This window comes from Glossina fuscipes, unplaced genomic scaffold (assembly GCF_014805625.2).
Source record: "Glossina fuscipes isolate IAEA_lab_2018 unplaced genomic scaffold, Yale_Gfus_2 112, whole genome shotgun sequence".
Lineage (NCBI taxonomy): Eukaryota > Metazoa > Arthropoda > Insecta > Diptera > Glossinidae > Glossina > Glossina fuscipes.
This window is the reverse complement of record NW_023998455.1, coordinates 3136122-3160211: the sequence shown is the minus strand read 5'-3', so window position 1 is coordinate 3160211 and position 24090 is coordinate 3136122. Positions and strand designations below refer to the sequence as shown.

At 34.5% G+C, this 24090-nt stretch overlaps 1 protein-coding gene across 9 annotated transcripts in view; it reads right to left on the bottom strand.

The window, feature by feature from the left end:
- LOC119639650 (tight junction protein ZO-2) overlaps positions 1 to 24090 on the bottom strand; it is a 188971-nt gene that overhangs the window by 60959 nt on the left and 103922 nt on the right. For 7 of the 9 annotated variants that reach the window (XM_038037179.1, XM_038037178.1, XM_038037191.1 and 4 more), the window contains exon 3: positions 23049 to 23634. In XM_038037179.1, coding sequence (XP_037893107.1) covers positions 23049 to 23634 — 586 coding nt within the window. Of the gene's footprint in view, positions 1 to 9239; positions 9831 to 19291; positions 20293 to 23048; positions 23635 to 24090 lie in introns of those variants that run through there. The other 2 variants (XM_038037184.1, XM_038037185.1) reach the window with 2 other exon arrangements.

Below are 24090 nucleotides of genomic sequence, written 5' to 3'. Positions count from 1 at the left end.
ACGATTGATATTACAAAAGTGGCTCTGGCCTAAGCAAATGATTCTAATTCTGATTGATATTATAATGACAGCTCTGTGCTGTGTGTTCTTCTGGATGACGCCTACGTTCCTATACGGTAATGTGTAAGTGTGTAAGTGGTGTGCAATGTAATTATCACAAAATTACTTAAAGGCACTGAAAAGGCTTGCCTCTATGAAGCTAGCATTGCCATAATTCTATTCCATGCGATGGAATCTGCTTTGAAAAGAAAGTGTTCTTAAAAAAATTCCCTTTGGAATTTGGACTAACCCGTTGGACATTCTAAAATCAGCTTCAGAATCGAATGTCAATTCTATATATTACTTTATTAATACTACTAAGCTCATTATCTAATTTACATTTAATTAGATTAGAGCCGATAGCCTGTGCTGCGAGAGCTCAATGTCTTTCTTCTTTTTTTTTTTAGTCCAAGAATTTATTTCATTAGTCTAAAATTATAATAATAATAAAAAAATTCCCGATACTTTTTACAGAGGAAGACATGTGTGCCTTTATATGTGTGCTTACATATATAAATACTGCGTAGCTTAGAATAATAGAGTGCAGCACATAGTTAATAAAGAAACCAGTTAAACAAGTTAACTCATTGCTTGCCTTTAATAATCAGACATTAACGTGTGTGTTACCGACTTATTATTATACATACATGCATGCCTGCCTGCCAGCCAGCCCTGTATAGTGAGTGAGCGAGTGAGTGAGTGAGTGAGTGAGTGAGTAAATTTGAAATACTTTTTCTTTCTTTCATCTATTACATGGCAATCGTCATAATTCTAAGGCATTGAGTGGTGATGATGGTGGTGGTGGTGGTGGTGGCCTAACCGACCGGCCGTTCTATACATGTTGATAATATGTGCGGCGGTGAGTACACTCGTATTGAGTGCTTTTGAAAAAGAATTCTAAACTTCATGTTGGATCATGTACTAAACGAGTTTTATTTTTTTTTTTTTTTTTTGCCTTTTACATTATTATCATAGCTATATAGTCAGTCGTCGTCATTAATACACAACATTATCAAGTTTAAATAATTTTTTTTTTTGCAAGTTTACGGAGAGCATGTTCGTCGGTATTTTTTTTCAATATATGATCTCAAATTGAGGGACATCGGTGAAGTATTTCAGGCCTGCGTTACCTTACCTGCCTTTGTTCTCCTTTTATTTTTGTTAGTTTGTTTTTTTTGTTTTCCTTTGCGGCTGCTTTTTAAAACTAGTTTTTTGCTTCGTTTTACTTGAGCCTTAGGATCTCTTTATTCATTTGTATGCGCTGCTTATGGGTGAGTTGTTAGCTAAGGTTTTGTGATTTTTTTTGTTTTATGATTTTATTCCATCTTTTGTGGTTTCATTGCAAAAAAGAAAAAAATAAAAAAAAAAATAAAAAAAAAGGAAAAAAAATTTTTTTTTTTTTTGTTTTGCTAATATTTTAAGCAATTCTGTTTGTAATGACCTTTGCCGGGTGGGGAATTGTGTAAAATTTATTGCTTCGCCAGCTTGGTACTCAATACTCGTAGCGAACAAAGAAACCATGCGGGCTGCTTTTTAAAGGTTCAATTACTTTAATGGAATGTCAGAACAAATGAAAAAAAGATCAAAAAAGCACTTACAATGAATTCATTGCTGCAGTAAAAGACTTGTGCACACATATTTATTTAAACAGAAACTTACCTGCAAATAAAAGAAATAAGAAAACAAAAATAAATTTTAATAAATACTTTTTTTAATTAAATTAAACAGCAATACTCGAATCTTATATACAATTATCATCATTTGTTGTTAAGCAGTTAAGCAGTTAGATATAATAAGGTTCTTAGCGAAATTTTCAATGATTACATCCTGCATCACTTGTAGAACAGGGTATACCAAGCGGACATAGTGCAGGCGTATGTAACGCGCCGAAGGGCTTAAGGTAGACCCACTCTAAAACCACATTATACCGATCGTTTCAGAAATTGCTTTTGAATAGATCTAAGCTTGTTTGTCCGTCTGTCCGTCTGTCCCCATGAGGTGTGTCCATGCTACGGGTCGCAAATTGTCGATCAAGTTTTGATGAAATTTGGTACAGTGACGTGTTTTCACCCAAAGACAAACGCTATTTAAAAAGGATTCGGATCGATCCATTTTCTCGACCACTCCTCATATAATGCCCTATTCTGAAAAGTCGGTGTATGGAAAAAAATTGCAATTTTCAAAATTTCCCAGTAAAAGCGGCAAAGTAGTAGTATATCGGCGTTCTAAATTGGTTCGGACGCTGCTCCGTCATATAAATGGTCCTACGAAAACTGAATTTTTATATGGGAAAAAAGTCGAATTTTCAGAATTTCAGTATTTCAGAAATCGACCTTACGGAAGTCAATTTTCCCTTTGCATCATATTATAAGCAACAACCTCCCGCCGCTCGTTTAGCTTAAGATCCATATTTTACCTTAGGTGTATAGTAAGTTTCTCTCCTCGGTATTTTATACTTATATCATTTGTACGATTCTAATTTATTTACGTAGATTGTATTAGATCTTTTCAACAAATTGAGTGTAGATATGGATTTTTTTTTAATATTTAACGGGTGCCTGCACGGTACGGCACGATGCAGTGGCACAGTAGTAGTGCAGGTGGGAATACAGCATTAGAGATAGGTCAGCTGACATGTCTTCAATGTGATTAAATTACCGATTGGTAACGTCAATTAAAGAAGAAGAAGAAGAAGAAGACTTTCTTCTTCCTTCAGCTGGCTCGAACACATCATCGTTCGATATAAAATTCATCATTGGCACGCTATAGATGCCGAATTAGAGATATTTCGATAGAAGAGCGCCCGTTCCGTCCGATCTAAGCTAAGTATAAGTATTTTAATTTTAATCTTTAGCCGCTAAGTTCTTTCGTGACGTAACTCAATTAATAAAAACAACAGTTGAAGTATAAGGTGAAGAGATATTAGGATTTTTATTGAAATGAGGAATAGAAGGTAAGTACGCCCGTGGCGGCCACTGAAGCTTACTCCTGCATTACTAATTTGGATAAGAATTTTTCTTACACAACGGGGGGAAAATACCTATCATCCCAACAGAAAAACGGCATTATAGTGTGACTTGACTGTAGCATGTATTGATTGATCCAAGCTTAAATGTATATATGTATGTATGTATGTATGTATGTATAAAAAAATGAAGCGCAATGACTTGAGATAAGTGAAAATGAGATTTTAATAAAAACTTATTAAATACAAATGATGCTTTTTTTTCCACTCGCTTTAGTTCAATGCGATTTTCTCTCTAACGGCTGCGCTCCTTTGAAAGATCACAAAAAACCACGGCTTTGCCATTATTTGCTGGCAAAAGTTTTTCATTGATTTTAAATTAAAGATATTAGATGAAGTAAGCCAAGCGAGCTAAAGAAAATATTAATAAAAAAAAATTTTTTTTCTTTTTTTTTTGTTGTTTTCTTGTCTTTTTTTTTCATTTTTCGTTATTACAATAAAGTGAAAGATAGATAGTTTGTAATTAAATTTTATAAAGAAAAATGAAAATGTTAAGGAAAAACTTTCATTTTTTTCTTGTTTTTGTTGTTGCTATTGTTGCTATTGTCGTTGATAACCGTTCAAACAATCAGTTAACAATTTGTTAAATTTTTATTATTTGATTTTTTTCTTCGGTGTTTTTTCCTTTTTTTTTTTTTTTGCTTTCGTTTACTATATCTGTTCAAGTTAAAAAAAAAAGAAGTTGATTTAAGGCTGTCTGTCACACGAGACTAACGGATCTTTTGCTCATATTTGCAAGATTACGCCATAAAAATTACTATCATAGTAACTTTTTGCTTTTGTGGTTTTCTAGTCTTTTGCTTGTAATCGATGTCGGCTAACGTGCTTTGTCTTCTCAAAAAAAAAAAAAAAAAAACATTTCTCTCTCGCTCGCTTATAAAAACTTGTAAAGATCATAACACTTATTGTTGTTTAGCTCATAATTGGTTGTTAGACTTTTAAGGGCGTTTTTTTTTTTTTTTTTTATAAACGAAATGAAAAAATTTTAATGACAAACTCCTAAAAAAAAGAAAGAAAGAAAGAAAGTGAAATTTTTTAATGTTTGCAAACAAACAAAGATAGATTGCGTATGAGAAAGTAAGTTGTAGCAAGTATGCGAGTGCGTAAAGCACATACGATGTAAGTATGCATTTTTAAGTCGGCTGTGATCCTAAGCCAGACATATCCGGCCGTTCGCTGCTTTTTCTCATGCTCACGCACAACTTTTTTTCACTTCTTGGGATGAAGATTAAAACCAGACCTAATATCGCCTACAATAACCAAAGTAAATAGAACAAGTAAGAAAATTATATTCAGTCGTGACCGAATCTTGTACACCCGTCACCCTTTACCGCGAAAAACCTGGGTTTAGCGTGGGTTCCTGCCATGATGGCTTAACCCCACGGTGGCCTAAGCCACTTTAAGCGTAATATACACCCCCTGGCGAGTTAGAGAATCCCCACAGAGTAGAGGCCTAAGCAGCACCAAAGTCCAGAACAGTTTATTATGTATGGAACAATAAACCCCACTCTGGTCAGTGGTAAGGCCTAGCTGCACTCAAATTGTTCCACTTTGGCTAGGAACTTGCCAACCACAACCACCACGAGTACCGAGCCCCGAAGGACCGCACCCAAGCAGTCAGGACTCACAAATTGATCAACGATATGCGTTCAAAAAGGGTAAAAATTGCGCTCGCTTCCGCCATAAGGCTTCCACGGCGCCTTTGATCAATTACCACCATTACCCGCAGGCATTCGTGACATATGTTCAAAAGTAACAATAAGGCAAAAGGGGAAAAAGCCTTTCCGTCAAATCCCTTTTTTAATTTTTGCATGTATTAATTCTCAAGAGAGTTTATTAATTAATAGGCCAAAGGGAAGGCCATCCGTCAATTCCTTTTTGTATAATTAACTCTCTCCTGAGAAAAACTTTAATTCCAACGACTTTATGAACAAAGTCCATCATACACTCGCAGGCGTACGTGGCTTTGTGAGGCGAGCCTCCTGACCCCCGTGGCTCCCAGTTTGTTTTACAAAGCCTTTGGCATACTTTGGGCGGATGTTAAGAACATCGGCGGATTCACCATACTTCCTTGTTTGCCAACACCATGAAAGAAGACAGAATTTGTGGCAAGGGTTTAACGTGGGTTCCTGCCTGTAAGGCTTAACCCCACGGTGGCCCAAACCACTTTTTTAAGCGTACTACGCCCCCTGGCGAGTTAGACAATCCCCACAGAGTAGGGGCCTAAACAGCACCAGAGTCCAGATCAGTTTATTGTGTATGGAACAATAAACCCCACTCTGGTGAGTGGCGAGGGCCTAGCTGCACTCGATTGTTCCACTTTGGCTTGGAACTGCCAACCACAACCACCACGAGTACTCCCCGAAGGGCCGCACCCAGTAGTCAGGACTCACCAATTGATCAACTGACTGCTTCCGCCATAAGGCTTCCACTGTGCTTGTTGATCAATTACCACCTTTACCCGCAGGCATTCATGACATGTGTTCAAAAGTAAAAATAGGTAAAAGGGGAGAACTTATTCGTCATACCCCTTTTCCATTCTTGCATGTATTAATTAAAGAAAGAAGACACAAAGAAGTCAAAGTAGTAAATTCTGATGCTCGACAATATGGGCTGAGCGTGGTTTTTTCTATTTTCAAAATAAACGGTTTTATCGCCTAGACATGTTGCAGGCGTGTGCTTGGAAAAGTTGAAGTCATTTCCAAATTCTTATACGATATTCGCTAACCGGAGAATCTTTACCACATATGCTACACAGTTGCGCAGAGAGACCGATGGCCGGGAAAACAGACGAATATGCTCTATAGTCTGAAGTGGACGCGGTTGATTTTTTCTATTTTCAAAATAAAAGTTGTTATCATAGAGGCATGTGGACGTTGTAGGCGTGTCCTTTGAAAAGTTTAAGTCATTTCCAAATTCTTTTGCAAATTTGTAGGCGATATTTACATTTTCAAGTTGCGCAAACAGACAAATGGACCAATGAACAGGGAGAAATGCCTTCCAAATTTGGTACTGGCCAAGAATTTGTATACTTTATGGGGTTTTTGAAGCTTGCTCCTGCTTGCTTTATAAAAATATTGAAAAAAAAAAATTAAATATTGTTACTCTCTATCATTGGGTAGGTGTGGTCAAGTTTTCCCATTTCCACTGGACCTAAAACATCGCCCTTACAATATGCCCGCCTACCTTTGTACATTTATCTGCCTTTAGTTTATGAGTAACGAGCAGAAAAACGATTTTTTATTCGTTTTGAAAAAGAGGACCTTTGGTAGTGCTACGGGTGTGCTCTCCGAAGAATTTGGCCCATTTTCAAAGGACTTCCGATGTTTCAGCCAAATTTGAAAGAGAATGTTCACAAGAGACATTACACAGAGGCATAGACGGACGGATATGCTTAAATCGATTTAGAATTTAATGCTGAGCAAGAATATATATATTTTGTGGAGTCTCTAAAGCTATCTTCTAGACGTTGCAAAGGTTTTGACCAAATGAATATACCCCCCATCCTTCGGTCATGGGTATAAAAACCCATATTCCAATCACATCACTATTTTATGTTCTCAGAAAAGTGCACTTTTGCAATAATTTTTGTTTAGAATAATTCGGTTCTCCTGCTAAATATCCAGAAAATTTTAAGGTAGAGCCAGCTTTTATTATAAGCTTACATGTCCCTCTGTCCAACTGATATATGTTCATGTACTCTTATGTTTCAGCCTACAAATCGAAATTTTTCAAATATTTAAAAAAAAATTGGTACTTAAAATAGACGCGTCTTTTATTATAAATTTTTCCGTCCCTCTGTCCCATTAAGCTCTGTATTCAGATGACAGGTCGGAATTTTTTAAATTTTTTAACCAAAATTTTGAAACTTAAGATAGACGCATCTTTTACTATGAATTTTTCCGTCCCTCTGTCCGCTTGATGTCTCCCCAAGTACCTTTGCGTGCAACCTAAAGGTCGCAATATTTTTAGATCTTTTGAAAATTGTTTCGGTAGTCTCCCCCCATCATATAACCGGCTCCAGGAAAACTGAATCTTTCTATGGTAAAAAGGCGTAATTTTCAATGATTCATGGAGAAAATTGATCCTCAATAGCAGTTTGGCATGAAAACTAAATTTTTTTATTTCCAAAATATCTTTTTTTTTTTATTTTAGTATTCTATGATAAAAATTGGTCCATAAGAGTACCTTGATAGAGAGCCTAACTGTGCCAAATGCGGATCAAGCAAATGTCTTTACATGCAAAAAAGTCTAATTTTTACTTTATTACCTTCATATAAATGAAGGAATTAGGCGTGATAGGGTTGAGGATATTTAAAGGCCGACCTTGCCTTACTATAATGTTTTTGTTTGTTTTATTAAGCTATGAGTTATCAACTGCTTCAGCTTTCCACCTGAACTCGTGGCCGATCGAGCTTTGTAAAGATGGATAAAAGACGGATAAATTGATGAAATGCATCTATTTATGAAATGAAATGAAGTAAGTGCACAACAGTGTACCGTTGTGCCCGCTTCTGCCGATATTAGCTATATAATACCTTACGTCGACGTACATAGGATATGATATATAGGGTATAATAATATCTTACGTATGGAATATAATAAGATAGGATATCTACTTATAAGGCAACAGATATGAGAAATAGACTAGAAGGTAGTATATATAAGATATAATTATAGGTAGACAGAGATATAGGATATAATAAGAGACAATAGATATAGGATGTATATATATATATCTATAGTTATTAGGTATGAAATGTAGTAAAGCATAAGGTAAAAGCTAAAGGTGTAAGAGAGCTAAGAGATAAAACATACAAGATATAAGACGTAAGATAAAAGATATTAGGTATAAGAGACAATTATTATAAAATATGGTGAGGTATAAGATATAAATATAACAAATAAGAAAATCAAGTTCAGTCCCGACCGAATTTTTTATACCCATCACCGTTTACCCCCAAAAAAAGACAAAAGAAATAAAAGAACAAAATTCTCATACTCTGTAGTATGGAGTGGGCGCAGTTGATTTCTTTTCACAATAAAAGTTTTTGTCGTGGGCGTTGCAGGCGTGATCTTCGAAAAGTTTAAGTCACCTTCAAATTCTTTTGCAAATTTGTGGGCGATATCTTCATATTAACACAAATACTACAAAGTTGGGCAAACAAAGAGACGGACAGGCGAGCAAGGGGACATGCATTCCAAATTTGAAGTTGGCCAAGAATTTGTATACTTTATGGAGGTTTTCAAGCTTGTATTTGCGTGTCATAAAGGCGTTGAAAAAAGAATTAAATTTTGATACACTTTATTAATGCGTAGCTGTGGTCATGGTTTTTGCCATTTCCACAGGTACTACAACATCGCCCATAGAACAAGCGTTAAAATGTTTGTATATTTATTTGCTATAGTTTATGAGTAATGAGCCAAAAACCAGTTTTTCATCCCCTTTGAAAAACATAGGTGTTCTCAGTTTACATGGTGATAGGGGCGTGTCGTTCGACCGATTTGGTCCGTTTTCAATACCAACTTGCTTGCAAGAACTTTCAATATTACTGCCAAATTTCAAGTCGATAGCTTTACTTTTGTGGCTACGAGAATGTTTACAATAGACACTACACAGACGGACAGACGGACAGACGTATATGCTTAAATCGATTTAGAATTTAATGCTGACCAAGAATCCAAATACTTTGTGGATCCCTGCTGATTTCTTGTGGGCATTGCGAACGTTTTGACAAAATGAATATACTCCTCGTCCTTCGGTGATGGGAATAAAAAAAAAGGCCTGAGATACAATTATAAGGTTTACGACAGAGGATTAAACATAAAAGATAAAAAGTAAAAGAAGTGGAGATATAAGGTATAAAATATTATTAAATGGCATAGGCAAGAAATGGCATCGCAAATGCAAGTAAGCCTTGCTTACGCTAAATGAGAGAAAGTGAACCCCTTTCCGTTTAAAGGAAAAGGAGACTTTTTCTATTACATTGGCAAGGAGCCATAGGGTTCTGGTGTTGGCTCTTCACGTTCTTCGTTTTTTTCTTCATATTAGATAATAATTTGCCCTTTACGAAGGTACGTATCAATGGCCATCGCAACTAATGTGGCAACATATCGTTGGAGGCACTTGCCGTTGTTGTTGTTGTTGTTGTTTTATTTCTTTATTAATAATTACCTGTTGTGAATCATGACGATAATGATTATTTGGCAAAACAAGTTGTTGGTGTTGTGGCTGTTGTTGTTGTTGTTGCTGCTGCTGCTGTTGATGATGATTCCCAGCTGAAGAGCCAACAATATCCATCGTATGTATGAATAGGGAAAAGGGATCGAAATTTCTTTTAAATCCAATATTTGGACGCGGAGAACAAAGTGCAGGCACAGATCATTCAAAAATCATATAAATTCAAATATTATGAAACGAATATAAATAGGCGCGCATATACACACTAACAAACCGAATCGTGATCAAGAAAAAGCATAGGTGCATATGTGAGATGAAGAACTCACTTGAGATACACGTCTATCTTACACTTATAACCAACCATATGTGTGTAGGGTCTGATCTATTGATGAGTGTGCGAGTGTGCGAGTGTGTGAGCGCGCGCGTGCATATGTGTGTGCGTGTGTGTGTGTGTGTGTGTGTGTGTATGTAATAAACGAAAGGCTCAACAGGTTTTCACTGGAAAAACAGGTATAAAGCGATCTGGTTTTTTTCGCTTTTTTTTTTTTTCTCTATAGGGATAATTGGCTACAAATACATTTTTTTTCACAGATTATTAATGTAAAATAAAGGATTTTACTTTTTTTTTTTGGTTTTTTAATTTATAAAACTATGCTTGTTGCTTTAATTTAAGAAATTTTTTTTTTTTTTTTATTAAAAATTTTTTATTATAATAGAATAAAGGTGTAGTGTTAAAATTTGTTAAAATAAAATTATTAGCAAATAAATTTGCTAATAATTTTATTTTAACAAATTTTAACACTACACCTTTATTCTATTATAATAGAAGATTTACAAAAATTGAAAAAAAAAAATAAAAAAGTTTTGTTTTTTTTTCGTTTTTTTTTGTTTTTTGTCGAAAAAGTACAGATTTTTCAAATTGTTTGGCTTTTGTGACTACATTTTTCGATTTAATATTCGTTGTGTATCTCGATAGTCCGTTTAAAGCGACTATTCAACGCGATTGCTATTAGGGTATTGAAATGGACGCTGCTTGTGTCGTTGAGATGTTAATGGCTTGAGTCAGATTTAGCCAGCAACCGAACCAAAAATTCAACATCACACATGCACAGCTTAACGATTATTCATAAGAATAATAACATCTCGAGCTCACTCAAATCAACAGCAAACGACCGCAATAGCAGCCACCTTAGACATATGTGCAAAAAGGAAAAAAAAAAATAATTTTTTTTTTTTCTTGCAAAATGCAGAAAATACAAAAAGGCGAGTCTCTACTAAACAGAAGCAGCATAGCATTAATGTGTAAAAGCCAAGCTATGCTAAAGCCCAACTAAACACTTTAGCTACAGCTATAGTCTACATAGGACAGACACAACAAAACCAGGTTTGATAGCAAATCGGCAAAGTAAAGCAAAATGTTGACAAACAACTTTTCATAGCAACATTGATTGTAGACAGATATCTTCTCTTTCTCTTTCTCTCTTTGTGTCTCTCTCTCTCTCTCTCTCTCTCTCTCTCGGTGTGTCTCTCCCTGTACATCGCTCTTCTTTCAAGTTCTCTTTTAAGCGGTGAGGTGAGTTAACGTGTAACACTCTGTTCTGTTTCCTTTTGCCTACAAAACTACAAATGTTTTTCAATTTTGTTCTCTTTTTCATAAACGGCATTGTTTCACATTTCAATTGCTCGATTTAGTTTCGCGTCACTATCTTTTTGTTTATATATTCTTACCCCTCGCCGGAGATAAAAAACTTTTATAAATTGTTCGGTGCAGATATTCTACGTGCATGGCTTGTTAAGTTTTCTCATTCAAACTTTCGGGATAAAATGTACAAAATGTAAAATATTTAATGAAACATAATAGTATATAGAAAGTCGTACTCGTAAATCCATCACATAAACGCTTGGTCCACTTACGATTTTAACGTCCAAGACTTTATGTATTAAGCGTCTATCATAAGTAAATTATAACTACAACACTTTATCGCATGCTATTCTTCAACTTTTTTTTTTTTTTTTCATTTTATGCCTACATCGAAGGTATTTTTAAGGAAACATTTATCGACTAAGTCGTGACATCTACCACAAATAATTTAGTATTAACACACTTAACTTCTCGCGTGCTACTCTGCAAGTCCTTTCATGTGATTCCCCTATCTACGGTATTGTAACGGAAAAATCACAGTTCACTACTTCATCACGTCCAAAATATTTAATTTGGAACTAATACGCTTAACTTTTCGCATTCTATTCGTCATGTTCTTCTATTTGATACCCATATTGATGGTACTATTAAGAATGAATTAAATTCGGAAAAAGTGAACCGATGGAAAGAATTTTGAATAAAGGCTCTCATCGGGTCAAAACATGTCGTTGTTTGAAATTTCATCAATATATCAAAAAAATTCCCGGCCTGCAGCTTGAATACTAAAATACATGGACAGACGGACAGACAGACAGACTTAGACCGATTTAGAAAATAATTCTGAATCGTTCGGTATAATAAAACGTGGGGCTACCTTAAGCCCTTCTGGTCCTCACTAGCTGAGTATTCCCTGTAACCCAAGTCGTGTAGGATATAAGAAACCTAAATTGTCCACATATATGGCCAACAGTGGCAAGAGTTTGAAGATATGCAGATAACGAATTTCGATTCGGATAAAAGAGAAAATTAAGTCAGACGCATATGTTCAATAGCAATCGATATCTTATGCAAAGTGAATGACTTTAATTTACTATATTTGATAAAATCTGTAAACTCATTAAATTTTGATGTTTGTTCATAAAAATCATGATATGAGAAATTTTTTGCATATATATATATATATATATATGATTCTTTTTTTATCACCTCTTTAACCCGGATGACAGATATTAACATTTATTGAAGCGAAACAATGAAACTTTATATATATAAATATATATTTATGTGTGTATGTGTGTGTGTATATGAAGTGGTATATGTATATATGTTGAACATTTTCATGTCATGTGATTTTATTATTAAATTTCTATACTTGTGTGTAATATTTTTTTTTTTTGACTTTTAAATGAAATCGAGGTTTCGCACCTAAAACGTTTAATGTGTAGTAAGAGTAAATGACAAAGTTGAAGATTAAAGAAGAAATCGAGTCAATAAAGAAGTTGCAGTACATACGCATTTTTTTTAGCGAACAATGTATGCGTAGTACGTGTAGGCACAAAAAAAAAACAAAAAAAAAAAAAAATTAAATAAATAAAAATAAATAAATAAAAGAAATTTTTCAAAAAAAAAGTAAATAAATTATGTATAAAATATCGCTGCAGTTGAACATAAATTTTCTTATTATAAATGTCTCCGTAGTTATCATCACACACACAAAACACACACACACATACAAACATACGCATACATACACACAAACATACACATTAATATTTTATGCATTTCTAACGAAAGTGTTGTTATTGTTGCTTTCTTTGCCTATCGCGGCTGACATTGTTGGCGTAATATTAACAACATTTTCATTTGCCATTTCTCTCCTTTATTTGCATGCTGAACCGTAAACAAGACTTTTACAAAAGAATGTTTACTATGTGTACACCGAGCCCAGCCGGCCTCCATATATTCACCTGGTTTTTTTCTCCTGCGTTTGTTTTCTCCATCAAAAGAAAACATGTCTCAGTATATATGAAGTTTGTGTTTTGATTCAAGAAAAAAAAAAAAAAAAAAAAAACAGATAAATAAAACGTTCATATTGTACACTTAGTTTAACAATCACGTGCTGTTTTAGCTAAAAATGTCTTCTTCTCTTCTTCTTTTCTTGCAATCGTTATTTAAACATCGTCGTCAAAAAACTACCGGAAATTTTCAATTACTCCATTAGATAGACTATATGATTGCAAAGATGTTTAATATGGATGGTTTTTTTTTTTTTTTTTGTTCCCAATAGTGTGAACGGCAACGAATCGGGGTAACACGATTTTGGGGGATTTTCATCGCTTCCATGTATTTAGTTATTTTACTTTAAACTTCAAGCCTCTGACTTTCCTTTATCCTCACGACAAGTCATTCCGCGTTCTGTTTAAGTCTGTTAAGTGCAATGTCACGCGTCTCCCAAGGCAGAGAATTAATATTTCTTTCACCTCAATGGTTTCCCTTTGGTTTTAAACTATCTTCTCCCTTTTTATACCCAACACCACTTGCGGTGGGATTAAGTCTCTGGGGCCGTATTCAGCGTGCAGAAGGAGTTGGGACAGACCTCATCTTTTATTATACCGATCGATCCAGAACAACCCTTTGCATCGATCCGAGCTTGTCTGCCCATCTGTCCGCCTGTCTCGTTTTCTTGCGTTTAACCTATCGATTGCTATATTGAAAATACTTTGATGAAATTTAGTACAGTGACGTGTCTTGACCAAAGGATGGATGCTATCGAAAGTGGCTTCGATCGGAGCACGCGCCATAAAAAGCTTTATTCTAAAAAGTCGCTGTATGAATAACTGAGCTAAATGAAGCGGTGTAGGGTGTTTAATAATATGTGTCATGTCCCACCATAGTTTCCACTTGTTTTAAATTGGTTTAATTAGTTTTTATAACCACCCACGAAGATTGCCAAAATCCAGAAGAACTAGATCCTTAAAGAACTTATGAGGTGTACATATTCTGACTCAGTATTAAATCTCACTTTAAGCATCTCCGCCTGCGCGTCGTCCAGCTCGCAAAAATGGAGATTTCGTCTGCAAGTTTGGCCATTGGCATTATTTATAATAGGAAAATTTCAATTGTCAAAGACCAGGCTGATGTCAACTCGCTCAAAGGACACACCCATAACGGAACCTGGACTAGGAAGACCTCTGCTGATTATTCACAAACCACAATACATACCATATATGTATATAAAAATAGAGAAAATCAACCGAGTGTAAAAATTTTGAAAGTTCTTAGAGTAACAGGTAAGTTAGTACTGAGAAAGGGACCGAAACAGGTAAAGAACATAAAAGCAACAAATATTCGTATTTTTGAAAGCATTGAAATAGGGACGGATTTCTTTTCATAAACTACAACAGATGTAATGGTAAGGAATTTCTGCATATGTAATGTAATGTAAGAACATATATACCGCTTCGCCTAATGTAGTTATTCACTCTTTTTGGTAGTAATACACCAAAGAATACAAAGTATTTTCTTGCCAAGCCACTGTTGTTATGAAAAACTTCTCTCCATATAAGAGCTTGCTTTTCGTAATAACGCGTATATATGTTACCTATGCGATCCAAATTCCCTACCGTTAGTTTTTTTGCTCAATCGCAACTAAGAATTGGTTTCCGTGATAAAATATTAAAAGTTAGTCTTTTTCCGAAGGCCTTACTACTCATGAGCTATCTTGGTGGGGCCAAGAAATGGACCCATGCGCTTCTAAATAGGTCCAGTCAATTTTTAGATTATATTACTATCAACAATAAAGTCTCATAACAAAAAAATTAATAATTACGCCTTTTTGGTATGTAAATGTTTACGGTTCATAAGAATTTTTATATGTAATGGTACCCAAAAAATGGACCTACATAATCCAAACTCGGACTTCATCAATTTACTGTTATGAGCCAATTTCACCGTGAAATATTGGAAAATCGACTTTTTTGCCGTAAAAGGATTAAGTTTTCGTAGGATCATTTATATGAGAGAGGGGTTCAAAAAATTGCCCCAGTTAGTCCATAGTTTTCACAACAATTTAGAGTGACGAAATGCTATTACTTAGCTACTTTTGTCGAAACATATTGAAAACTGTAAATTTTTTTTTTCCAATGACCTTTCAAAATAGGGCGTTATATACGGTGTGGTCAAAAGAGTGAACCGATCGAAATTATTTTCATAAGAGTTCGTCTTGGGGTCAAAAGACGTTGGTGTATGAAAGCCTGTGGCTTACACAAATGTAGGTTGAACGCAAATTTACATGGGCAGACTGGACAGCCATAAGACGGACAGACGGACAAACAAGCTTAGATCTATTCGCATCGGTTTCGGTACAATAAGAGGTGTGTCTTTTTCCATATTTTCATTACGCTGGTTTCTTAAACGCATAGGCGAACAGATAAGAGTCGCGACTGGCAATTCAGACTTCGCGGGTACAAATCTCTACGCGGTAAGTCATGCGTAGTCGCAGATATGATGAGTGCTAAGCATGTAAAGGCATAGGAATGCACTAGGATCTCTTGCCTCTTGCTCTTTCCTCACTACTTTCCCACCATCGCCAGGATGTTGAAGAAAAACAAATCTTTTACTTGCTTTAGTACCAGTATTTGGTTTGTCATATGGATGGAAAATTCGGGAATTTTGGGAAACTCGTGCGTTAATAATAATGCTCTATCAAAAACTCGCGACTCGTTAAAGCATTGAAAAAAAGGTGCAAAGAAGAACTAACAGACTCTTCCTTTCGCTTGCCGACAAATCAGACCGACCCGGTACTTTATTGACAAATTGCGTTTAAAGGCTTTTGTTCGAGCATATTAAATATGCACAACGCATATGTGTGTAACTACACATAGATACAAATATTTTTTGTATTGTTTTCCTAGCCGTTATCGAAGACTGAAAGAATATTCATTTTGTGAAGAGGTTGGTAACGTCTCAAGAAGAAAGGCAGGAAGAAAGTTTTCGACATTTTTTAAAGTGTATACATATTCTTAAACAATATCGATTTTTGAATAGGTGTAGGAATGTCTGTCCGTCCAACTGCTTCTCTGTCCTGTTTGGCGGAACAAGAAAGCTATAGACATCGAATGAAAGAAATTCTTGCATGCACTTTGCTAATGAAAGTGGACCGAATCAGTGGAAGGACACACCTACAATATAACACAAGCTAACGGTACAGATTCTCTTTCGCATATTACTTATAAATAACAAAACAAGTACGACAACAAGAACACCATTTCACCCATGGGAGACTTAACAGTGCCTGGAAAAACTAGCCATGCCCATCCAATATTATGGAGTATTGAAATTTTGTTGTTGTTTTTTTTTCTAATTATAGCCTTTTTCGGATAAATCGACTATAGCCAGCAAGTTTCATACTTTTTTGGTATGCTTTGAGTCATGACAACAACAAACACTCCCTAAGCTCTAAAAAATAAGCACAATCATCATAAGCATAGCCAAACCTTAACTTCCTAAATTGAACCTCGTAGTTTAAAAACAGCTATGTTTTCTCATTTCAAGTTATTCGTTAAAACTGAACGGAATTTTATTTAAAGTATATTAACTTCGAACTCAAACACTTAGTTTAATCGCTTTCCCACAACGAATTTTTTTTTCGGAATTTTGGAATAATACTATGCTGAAAAAATGAGACCAATTATATTCCGCGAGACCAATTATATCTCGCGTTCGTTAAACATTCAACTCACATTGTTCGAAAACTATGGTATTCACCCTCATATGACTTTTGACTATTGCCTGAGCTTAAAATATACGTTCCGATTCGATCGAAGAGATAGAAGATAGAAGTGCTCGCATAAGTGTATAGTATATGAAGGCGGCCATTTTGAAGCCGAAGATATAAGAAGGTTATATCCGGTGGAGGCCGAAACTCGCACATCCACCCACTATGTTTTTCGCATTCTACTCTCCAAGTTCTTTTATTTGATACCCATATCGCCGGTATTATTAAGAAAAAATTATTCCCGGTGTCTGTCATATTACTTTTAACATTAACCTAATTTTAGGTAGATAATGTATCTCCATTTGAGGATCATAGTTTTAAACATTCTCTCTTGTTTGCCTTAGGATAAATAAGCTTGAAACCTTAAAAAAATGAAAAAAATAAAATCTAATTAATTGTAACTTTATGTGGGCATGGCCGATTCGTTCCATTTTCGGACCAAAAGGGTAGACTCTCTCACAAACTAAAAGTGGAAATTGTAGCCTTCTAATTTTAATAATTCTTGAGTAACGAAGCAAAAGGCACAAATATTTGTTAAAAAAAAAACGGAGTTGGGTTCAGTGTATGCGGGCTTCTGCTCTAACCAATTTGACCTATTTTCAATACCAACCTGCGTGCAAAATCTTCCAATGTTTCTACCACATTTGAATTTGATATCCACTTTTTTGCGAGCAGGAGGGGACCAACAACAAACACCACACAGACGAAGAAACCTGACTAAATCAATTCAGAATTTCACGCTGATCAAGAATATATATACTTTATATATACTCTGAAGCTTCCTTTTGGGTGTTACATACATTATGAAAAAAACCAAAATTAGTATACGCCCATCTTACAGTTGATGGGTTTAAAAAGTTAAAATTAAATTGGTCTTACTTGACTCTTGATTACAGTAGGATCGGGCTTTTAATACACATTTCATTCTTGTTTTATTTGGCTGTACGACCGTATAACTGGGCATTATAAGTTGCTTATCCGGTTTTTAAAACTGTTAGTCGATTCAAAGAAATGCCTTTTTCGAATACTTTTTATACCATACATCAGTTACGGTACAGGGTGTATTAAGTTAATGCGGACATATGCAACACGCAAAAGGGCTTAATTTTATTATACCGTGTACCTGTTCGCCTGATGTCTGTCCATCAGGTTTTGTGTTCAAACTACAAGTCGCAATTCTTGAGATATTTTGATCAAATTTGGTACAGTGAAGCGTTTTGAGCAAGGACGAACCCTATTGAAACCGGTTCCGGTCGACCACTCCCCATATAACGCCCTACTCCAAAAAGTCTTCATCTGGAGAAAAGTTGCAATTTTCAAAATTACTCGGTAAAAGTGGCTAAGTAGTATTATTTTGGCATTCGAAATTGATATGAAAACTTTGGACAGACTGAGGCAATTTTTAAACCCCTTCCGCTTAAGTTCAACGACAAAAAAAAAATAAATTGCTTCATGATAAAAATTATATAATAATAGTAATTTACGATAAAAAAATTAGCTGGACCATCTCGGCCTATTTTTTGGATCCTATCCTAATAAGGATATTTACCAAAGGTGATCCTTTGTAGAGCAGAAAAGTCCAAGTTTTAATGCGTGGTAATGGAGATTCACCCGTACTATTGTAGCAATTTCATACAAAAATGAACTCTAGAAAATTTGAGCCATCTACGCCTATTCTTGGATCCTGCCCTAGGTAAAGATTAAATTTGCATTACATTGTATACTACAAATGCGTTTATATATAAACAACATATAGTTTTTGAGTTCTATTATAAAAATAAGAATTGTTTGTGTTAGACAATATGGTGTAGGGTATTTAATGCTCGGTCCTGCCCAACTATAGTGTTCTTACTTGTTTTAACTGTTTCCATGTTTTCATATATAATTTACTTATTTACTTAGCGCTTTCTTGCCATTTCGTAAAATTTTTGAATATTCTCTAAAGAACACTTTTTTTATGCGGTCGCTTTCCTTCGCATAAAAAAAGCATCTTTTTTTTTCATTTGGAGTAAGCCTATTGCTGAAGTTTTGTGAATATTTTTTTATTATGCGTTTTTTTTTTTGTCCGTTTCATAACATTGACGGTATGGTTCTCAGCAAATTGAAGAAAACAAATAAGAATCTAAGTGGGTCGGTCTTTAAATTGAATAGATAAGGAGAATTATTCGAAGCACGAAATTAGAAGAGCGGATATGTGCATACATACGTGACGAAGAGAGGGGAAACTTTTCACATTCTCTACAGTTCGTCCACATTTCGCATACCAGTAAGATTTTATTATCATGCAAAACTTTCCGTATCCCGTCGTCAAAGCAGTTAATATGACGCGGTTTTCTTTTTTCAATTGATCCGTTCGATTTAGATCAATGGACATAGCTTTCTTAGATATTTTAAGTCATTCTAAATCATTTTAGTGATTCTTTCAGCCAAGTTATCCGGTTTTTTAAATTTTACTTTTCTTAAATTGAATTATCCGGTTTTCTTTTACTTATAATTGACTAAAGCAAAAAAATCGGTATTCGATCGGAAATAATTTATACTTACGGCCATTTAAAGATTTATTTTAGTCGCTTATTATTAAAATTTTTCGGATCTTCTTAGCAGAGATAAAAAAGCTTGGGAACTTACTTTTTTCTTAAGACGATGTGAAGCTGTTGATTGCGGTGTACAACAGATATTTTCGCTTGTTATATCTCTCTGTTCTTTTTCATCAAAATGTTGTTGTTTCTGCTTATCCCTTATTGAAGTCAATAGATCATCGACATTACGTATGTAATGACGTTCCAGGGAATTCGTTTGCAAAATTTCATTATCTTGACTGATAGCTTTTGGTAAACCAGAACTAGAAACAGAACCAGGAGTAGCACAGGTGCCACTGTTATTACGCGAACGTATACGATGTTTTTGCAACCAATAAACTTGATTAGCTAGATTTATTTCGGCTGCAGCGGCCTTACGGCCACCACGCCTTGACAAAGAGCCACTGCAGTTAGCCTGACCTTCCGAGCCGCCAGTACATGCCAAATATTCACCAGAAATATGCACTTTTGGTGTTGTAACCAATTGTAAGCCAGTCGCCCCTGTCCCATTAGGAAATTCATGCAGCTCGTACGGGAAACGGGGATCCATTGTTTGCCCAGACTGACGGGGATACATATAACCATCACGTATGAAAATTTTCGAAGTAGTGTAGACACGATCATCGACCTGATACAATCCCTTATTGCAGGGCCCATCGCCACTACCAATGATGCCGTTTCGGATTAAAGCTGCAGGACGTTGACGTAAAAGAGGATAAAACGGTGCTTTCGGACTAACAGGATGCATCGCTGAATGAACGCGTGACATAGTCGGCAATGCAGTTTTTCGTTTCTTAAAACTTTGGCGCCGCGAACTATGCTTTAAAAGTTTCATTATATTAAACTTTTCTTTTTACCGACTTCCATTCGTGGCACAAGCAATAACGCGGATAGCAAGACGTGGTTATTTCGACTTGATTTTTTTATTCGTTTTCTTATTTAAATTCTTTCAAACATAATCCTTAAGGTAGGCCATGGTTTTTTTTTTTTTGTTTTCTTTAGAATTTCATTGTCGATTTTAAATTTTAATTTCGTTTTTTTTTTTTTTGTGTTTTTCCTTTTTAATTTTGGTTTTTGTTTAATTTTGATATATGAAAAAGAAAAACACTTAATATTTATTTTATTTTTGCATTTTTAAATAAAATAAAAATTATGTTGTTTATCGTTTAAAATTTCAAATGCAATTGATTTGCATTTGTTTGCAATAAACGCTTTGTTGTTGGTGGTCAGTGAAAATACTTGCGGTTTTCGCTTTTAGTTTTTTTAATCCAATTAAAATTTCTTGTTCGTGTTTTTCTATATTTCACTGCTCGGTCACAACAAACTCAAAGAAATTTTTTAGTTAAACATAGTTTTTAAAATACTTGAACTGAGTTGAGTTAGATTTCATCAATATACATATAGGCGAAGAAGTGACGGCGCGGGCAATGCGTTTATTTTGTTTTGCATTATAATTGACATACATTACATTGTTAATGTTGTTTTTGTTTTTCATTTGACATTATTTTTCAATCACACTAATTCACAACAACTTTGGTATGGTCGGTTAATCTGTCACATTTGCTAATCCATTCAGTTCTATTCCACTCGATTCATTTTTCTTCATTTTTCTTTTCGCCTCCTTTTATTCATTTATTTTTTCCTTTTTTCTGCAATTAATTTTATTTCTGATGATTCTTTTAGAAAATTTTTCTCACTTTTTATTTTTAACAACAACTTAATGCAAGTATTGACCCCAATAAAATTTATATAATGGAAAAAAAAAAAAAGGAGAAAAAGTATTTGCAAGCATTTGCGGGTAAGCAGGCAGTCGATGTTATTTACATTTAATCAAATTCTTTAATTGACGCCCCCTTTTTATTACTACTACTAAGAGATGCGGACATATTCACTTTGTGGAAACGTTCGCAACGTTCCAGAAGAAAGCTTCCGGGACCGCCTCATAAAAAGCTTATATTAAATCCTATTCTGAATCGATTTAGCGATGTCCGTTTGACCGCTCGTTGCGAGCAATCTTCTGACCGCAAAATTGAAGCTATCACCTTTAAATTTGTCAAAAGCATTGAAAATTCTTGCAGGCAGCGTGCTATTGGAAATGGGTCAAATCAGTCATAAATCAAGTCTGCAGTGCTACATACATTGGGAATACTTTTCTTCGTCATTATAAAAATTTCCACGTTTATTTAAAAAAAAAAAATGGAAACAATATGCCACGCCCAATCAATATTATAAATTATGAATATTCCGTTTTTCCTGTTCTCCAGTTTTTTTTTTTTTTCGTTTTTTTAGCATAACAGTGGTGGCTGTAAAAAATTCGTTGACAACCGCATATAATTTTTTTACTAATGGCGCATCAATTCTTTTTATTTCTCTAATAGATATACGACAATTCTAAAATTATTTTTTTCCTCCTAATACGAATATATAAGATTATTCTTAATTATCTTAAAAAATATTTGTGGGTGGTTTTCAAACCTTTTTCACTGTACTGCGAAATTTTCTTTCTTAGATTGTTTCATCTTCTAAGGACAAAGAGTTACTATTACTAATCATTTATTCGGAGGTTACATAAAATTAAAAGCAGATACGATATGTTGTATTAAAAGCTTTAGCCGTACTCAATACTTATAATAATCCCTTAATGCTAGAGGTTCTACTAGTACGTGCGTATGTATGTACGCATACAAAATTGAAAAGGAGATTTCTATGTGAATTTTTTAACAGTGAATATCACATCCGAAATCTTTTTATATATATATTTTATATTTTTACAGTATTACCAGGTAAAAATGTCAACTTTTTAAAATAGAAATATGTACTCTCTGCAGTTCACTAATTAGATCATGAAAGTCAAACATTTTTACGGCCTTAATATTGAAGACGATAATGAAGCCGACACATCGGCACAATGGATAAATCTGCAGAGATTTCGAGTCTTTTTTATGTTAACTATGATAAAAGATCCGTAATCCAGTATAGGGCGTTACGTGCGTTACAACAAGTATATGTAAAAAAATAAATATACAAATTTTTTTTAAAAGCGGATTTGAACCAGGCTTCTTAGCTTTGCTGACATTATCGTTATTCAAAATCAACTTTTACTCAACGGACGCTTGACGAACTCAAGTTATAAAACACGGGTTCAAATCTCAGCTTGCGTTTTTTTTTCTTTATTCACAAATTTCCTTTAATTAAAAAAATTCATCACAAATCATAATTTGCAATTAAATGTATATCCAGGTTGGTTGGTGCTTTATTAAGTCATCTCGTTTACATTATTGAAGAAATATTATCTAAATAACTTAATTATTTTTATGTTATTATTACTTTTTTATATTTTATTACTGTTATTATTATTATTATTATTATTGTTATTTTATTATTAAATTGCAAACAAAATCTTGTTAAACTTTTAATATTATATCCATTTTCTTTTCCATCATTTCAATTATAATTTTCACTTTATTGCGTAGAGAAATCGATAATATCATTAACGAATATTTTGTCTTTACTTGTAAATGTTTTATGAGTTAACAGTTCAGCAAGAACTTATCAACTGAACGTACATATTGCGTACACGTACGAAACAAAACCATAAGACAAATGTAAAAAAAAAAAGAAGCAAATAAATAATCTCTGTTTAAAAAATGACCCTACAAAACAATTGACCATAAAAAGCGATAAATTTAAAAAAAAAAAATAAATAAATAAATAAATATTTTAAATAATAAAAAATAAACACCCCCTTTTTTTCCTTTAAAAAGTGACACTGAAAAAATTGTAGCGAAAAATGGTTCAATACTTACAAAGAATTCATCTTCGATTACAGGATCGGCTAGCATTTCAATGGCTTCGGTCATTGAACGACATGTACGATTATTGTTTTTTTTCTTTTTAAGTTTACGACCCAAGGTGGCAGCATCGCTGAAACGATGCAACAATTTCTCACGCTTACGTACAGCCAACGGACTCGTAGTCGATGAGCTGGCATGACACAATAGCGAACTGTAATTACTACCCGTAGCATTGTTCGATAACGAGCTGGCGTTAACATAAAAATTTTGCGGTTGATATTGCGCTGGTGCCGTCAACGTAATATTTGAATCTAATTTTTGTATAAGATTATATTCCGACTGGGGGTATTTACTCGGTATCGAAAGTGAAGAACTATTATTTGTATTACTAGCGTTCGATGGCACTAAGACAGGCGAAGGAGATTGTTGCTGTTGCTGCTGTAAAAGTAATGCTGGTTTTGGTGGTGGCGGTGGCGGTTCTTTCATTAAATTCACTCGCCGCGGAGCAGCACGCGGCAAAGTTGTATCCGATCGGGCATTATTATCAGCTATACCACCGTAGCTAACAGCACGACGGTTACGTTCGTTTTCTTTTTCTCTAAAATAGAAAAAAATAAAAAAACAAAGATGAATTTAAAAACAAGTACAAAGACGGGTTTACAGAAGTGCAGTACGATCTCCTAGAGCCTAATACCTCCCTTTACTCCTTTCAGAGTTCAAGGTTGAAATCTTTGATTGTCTTTCGATAGATCTTTTTCCACATGGAAAAAATAGTAAGAGGCTATGCTATGAGGAGCGAGTAGAATATATACTCACTCTAAAGAAAACGGTGTAAGGAGGGGTCAATATGAAAGCTTCTCCGATTTTCGCAGAGCTTCCACAGCTTAAATCGATAAAACTATCTAAAATGTTGCAAAAACATTTGTACATCACCTTGTGTATCAAGGCAATGAGGGCAAATAGAGCCCATCACTGAATATCCTTCACCACCCTATCGGTATGTAACGACTTTTCAAAATAAAGCGCCGGAAAAAGGCCCAATCCGAAACATTTT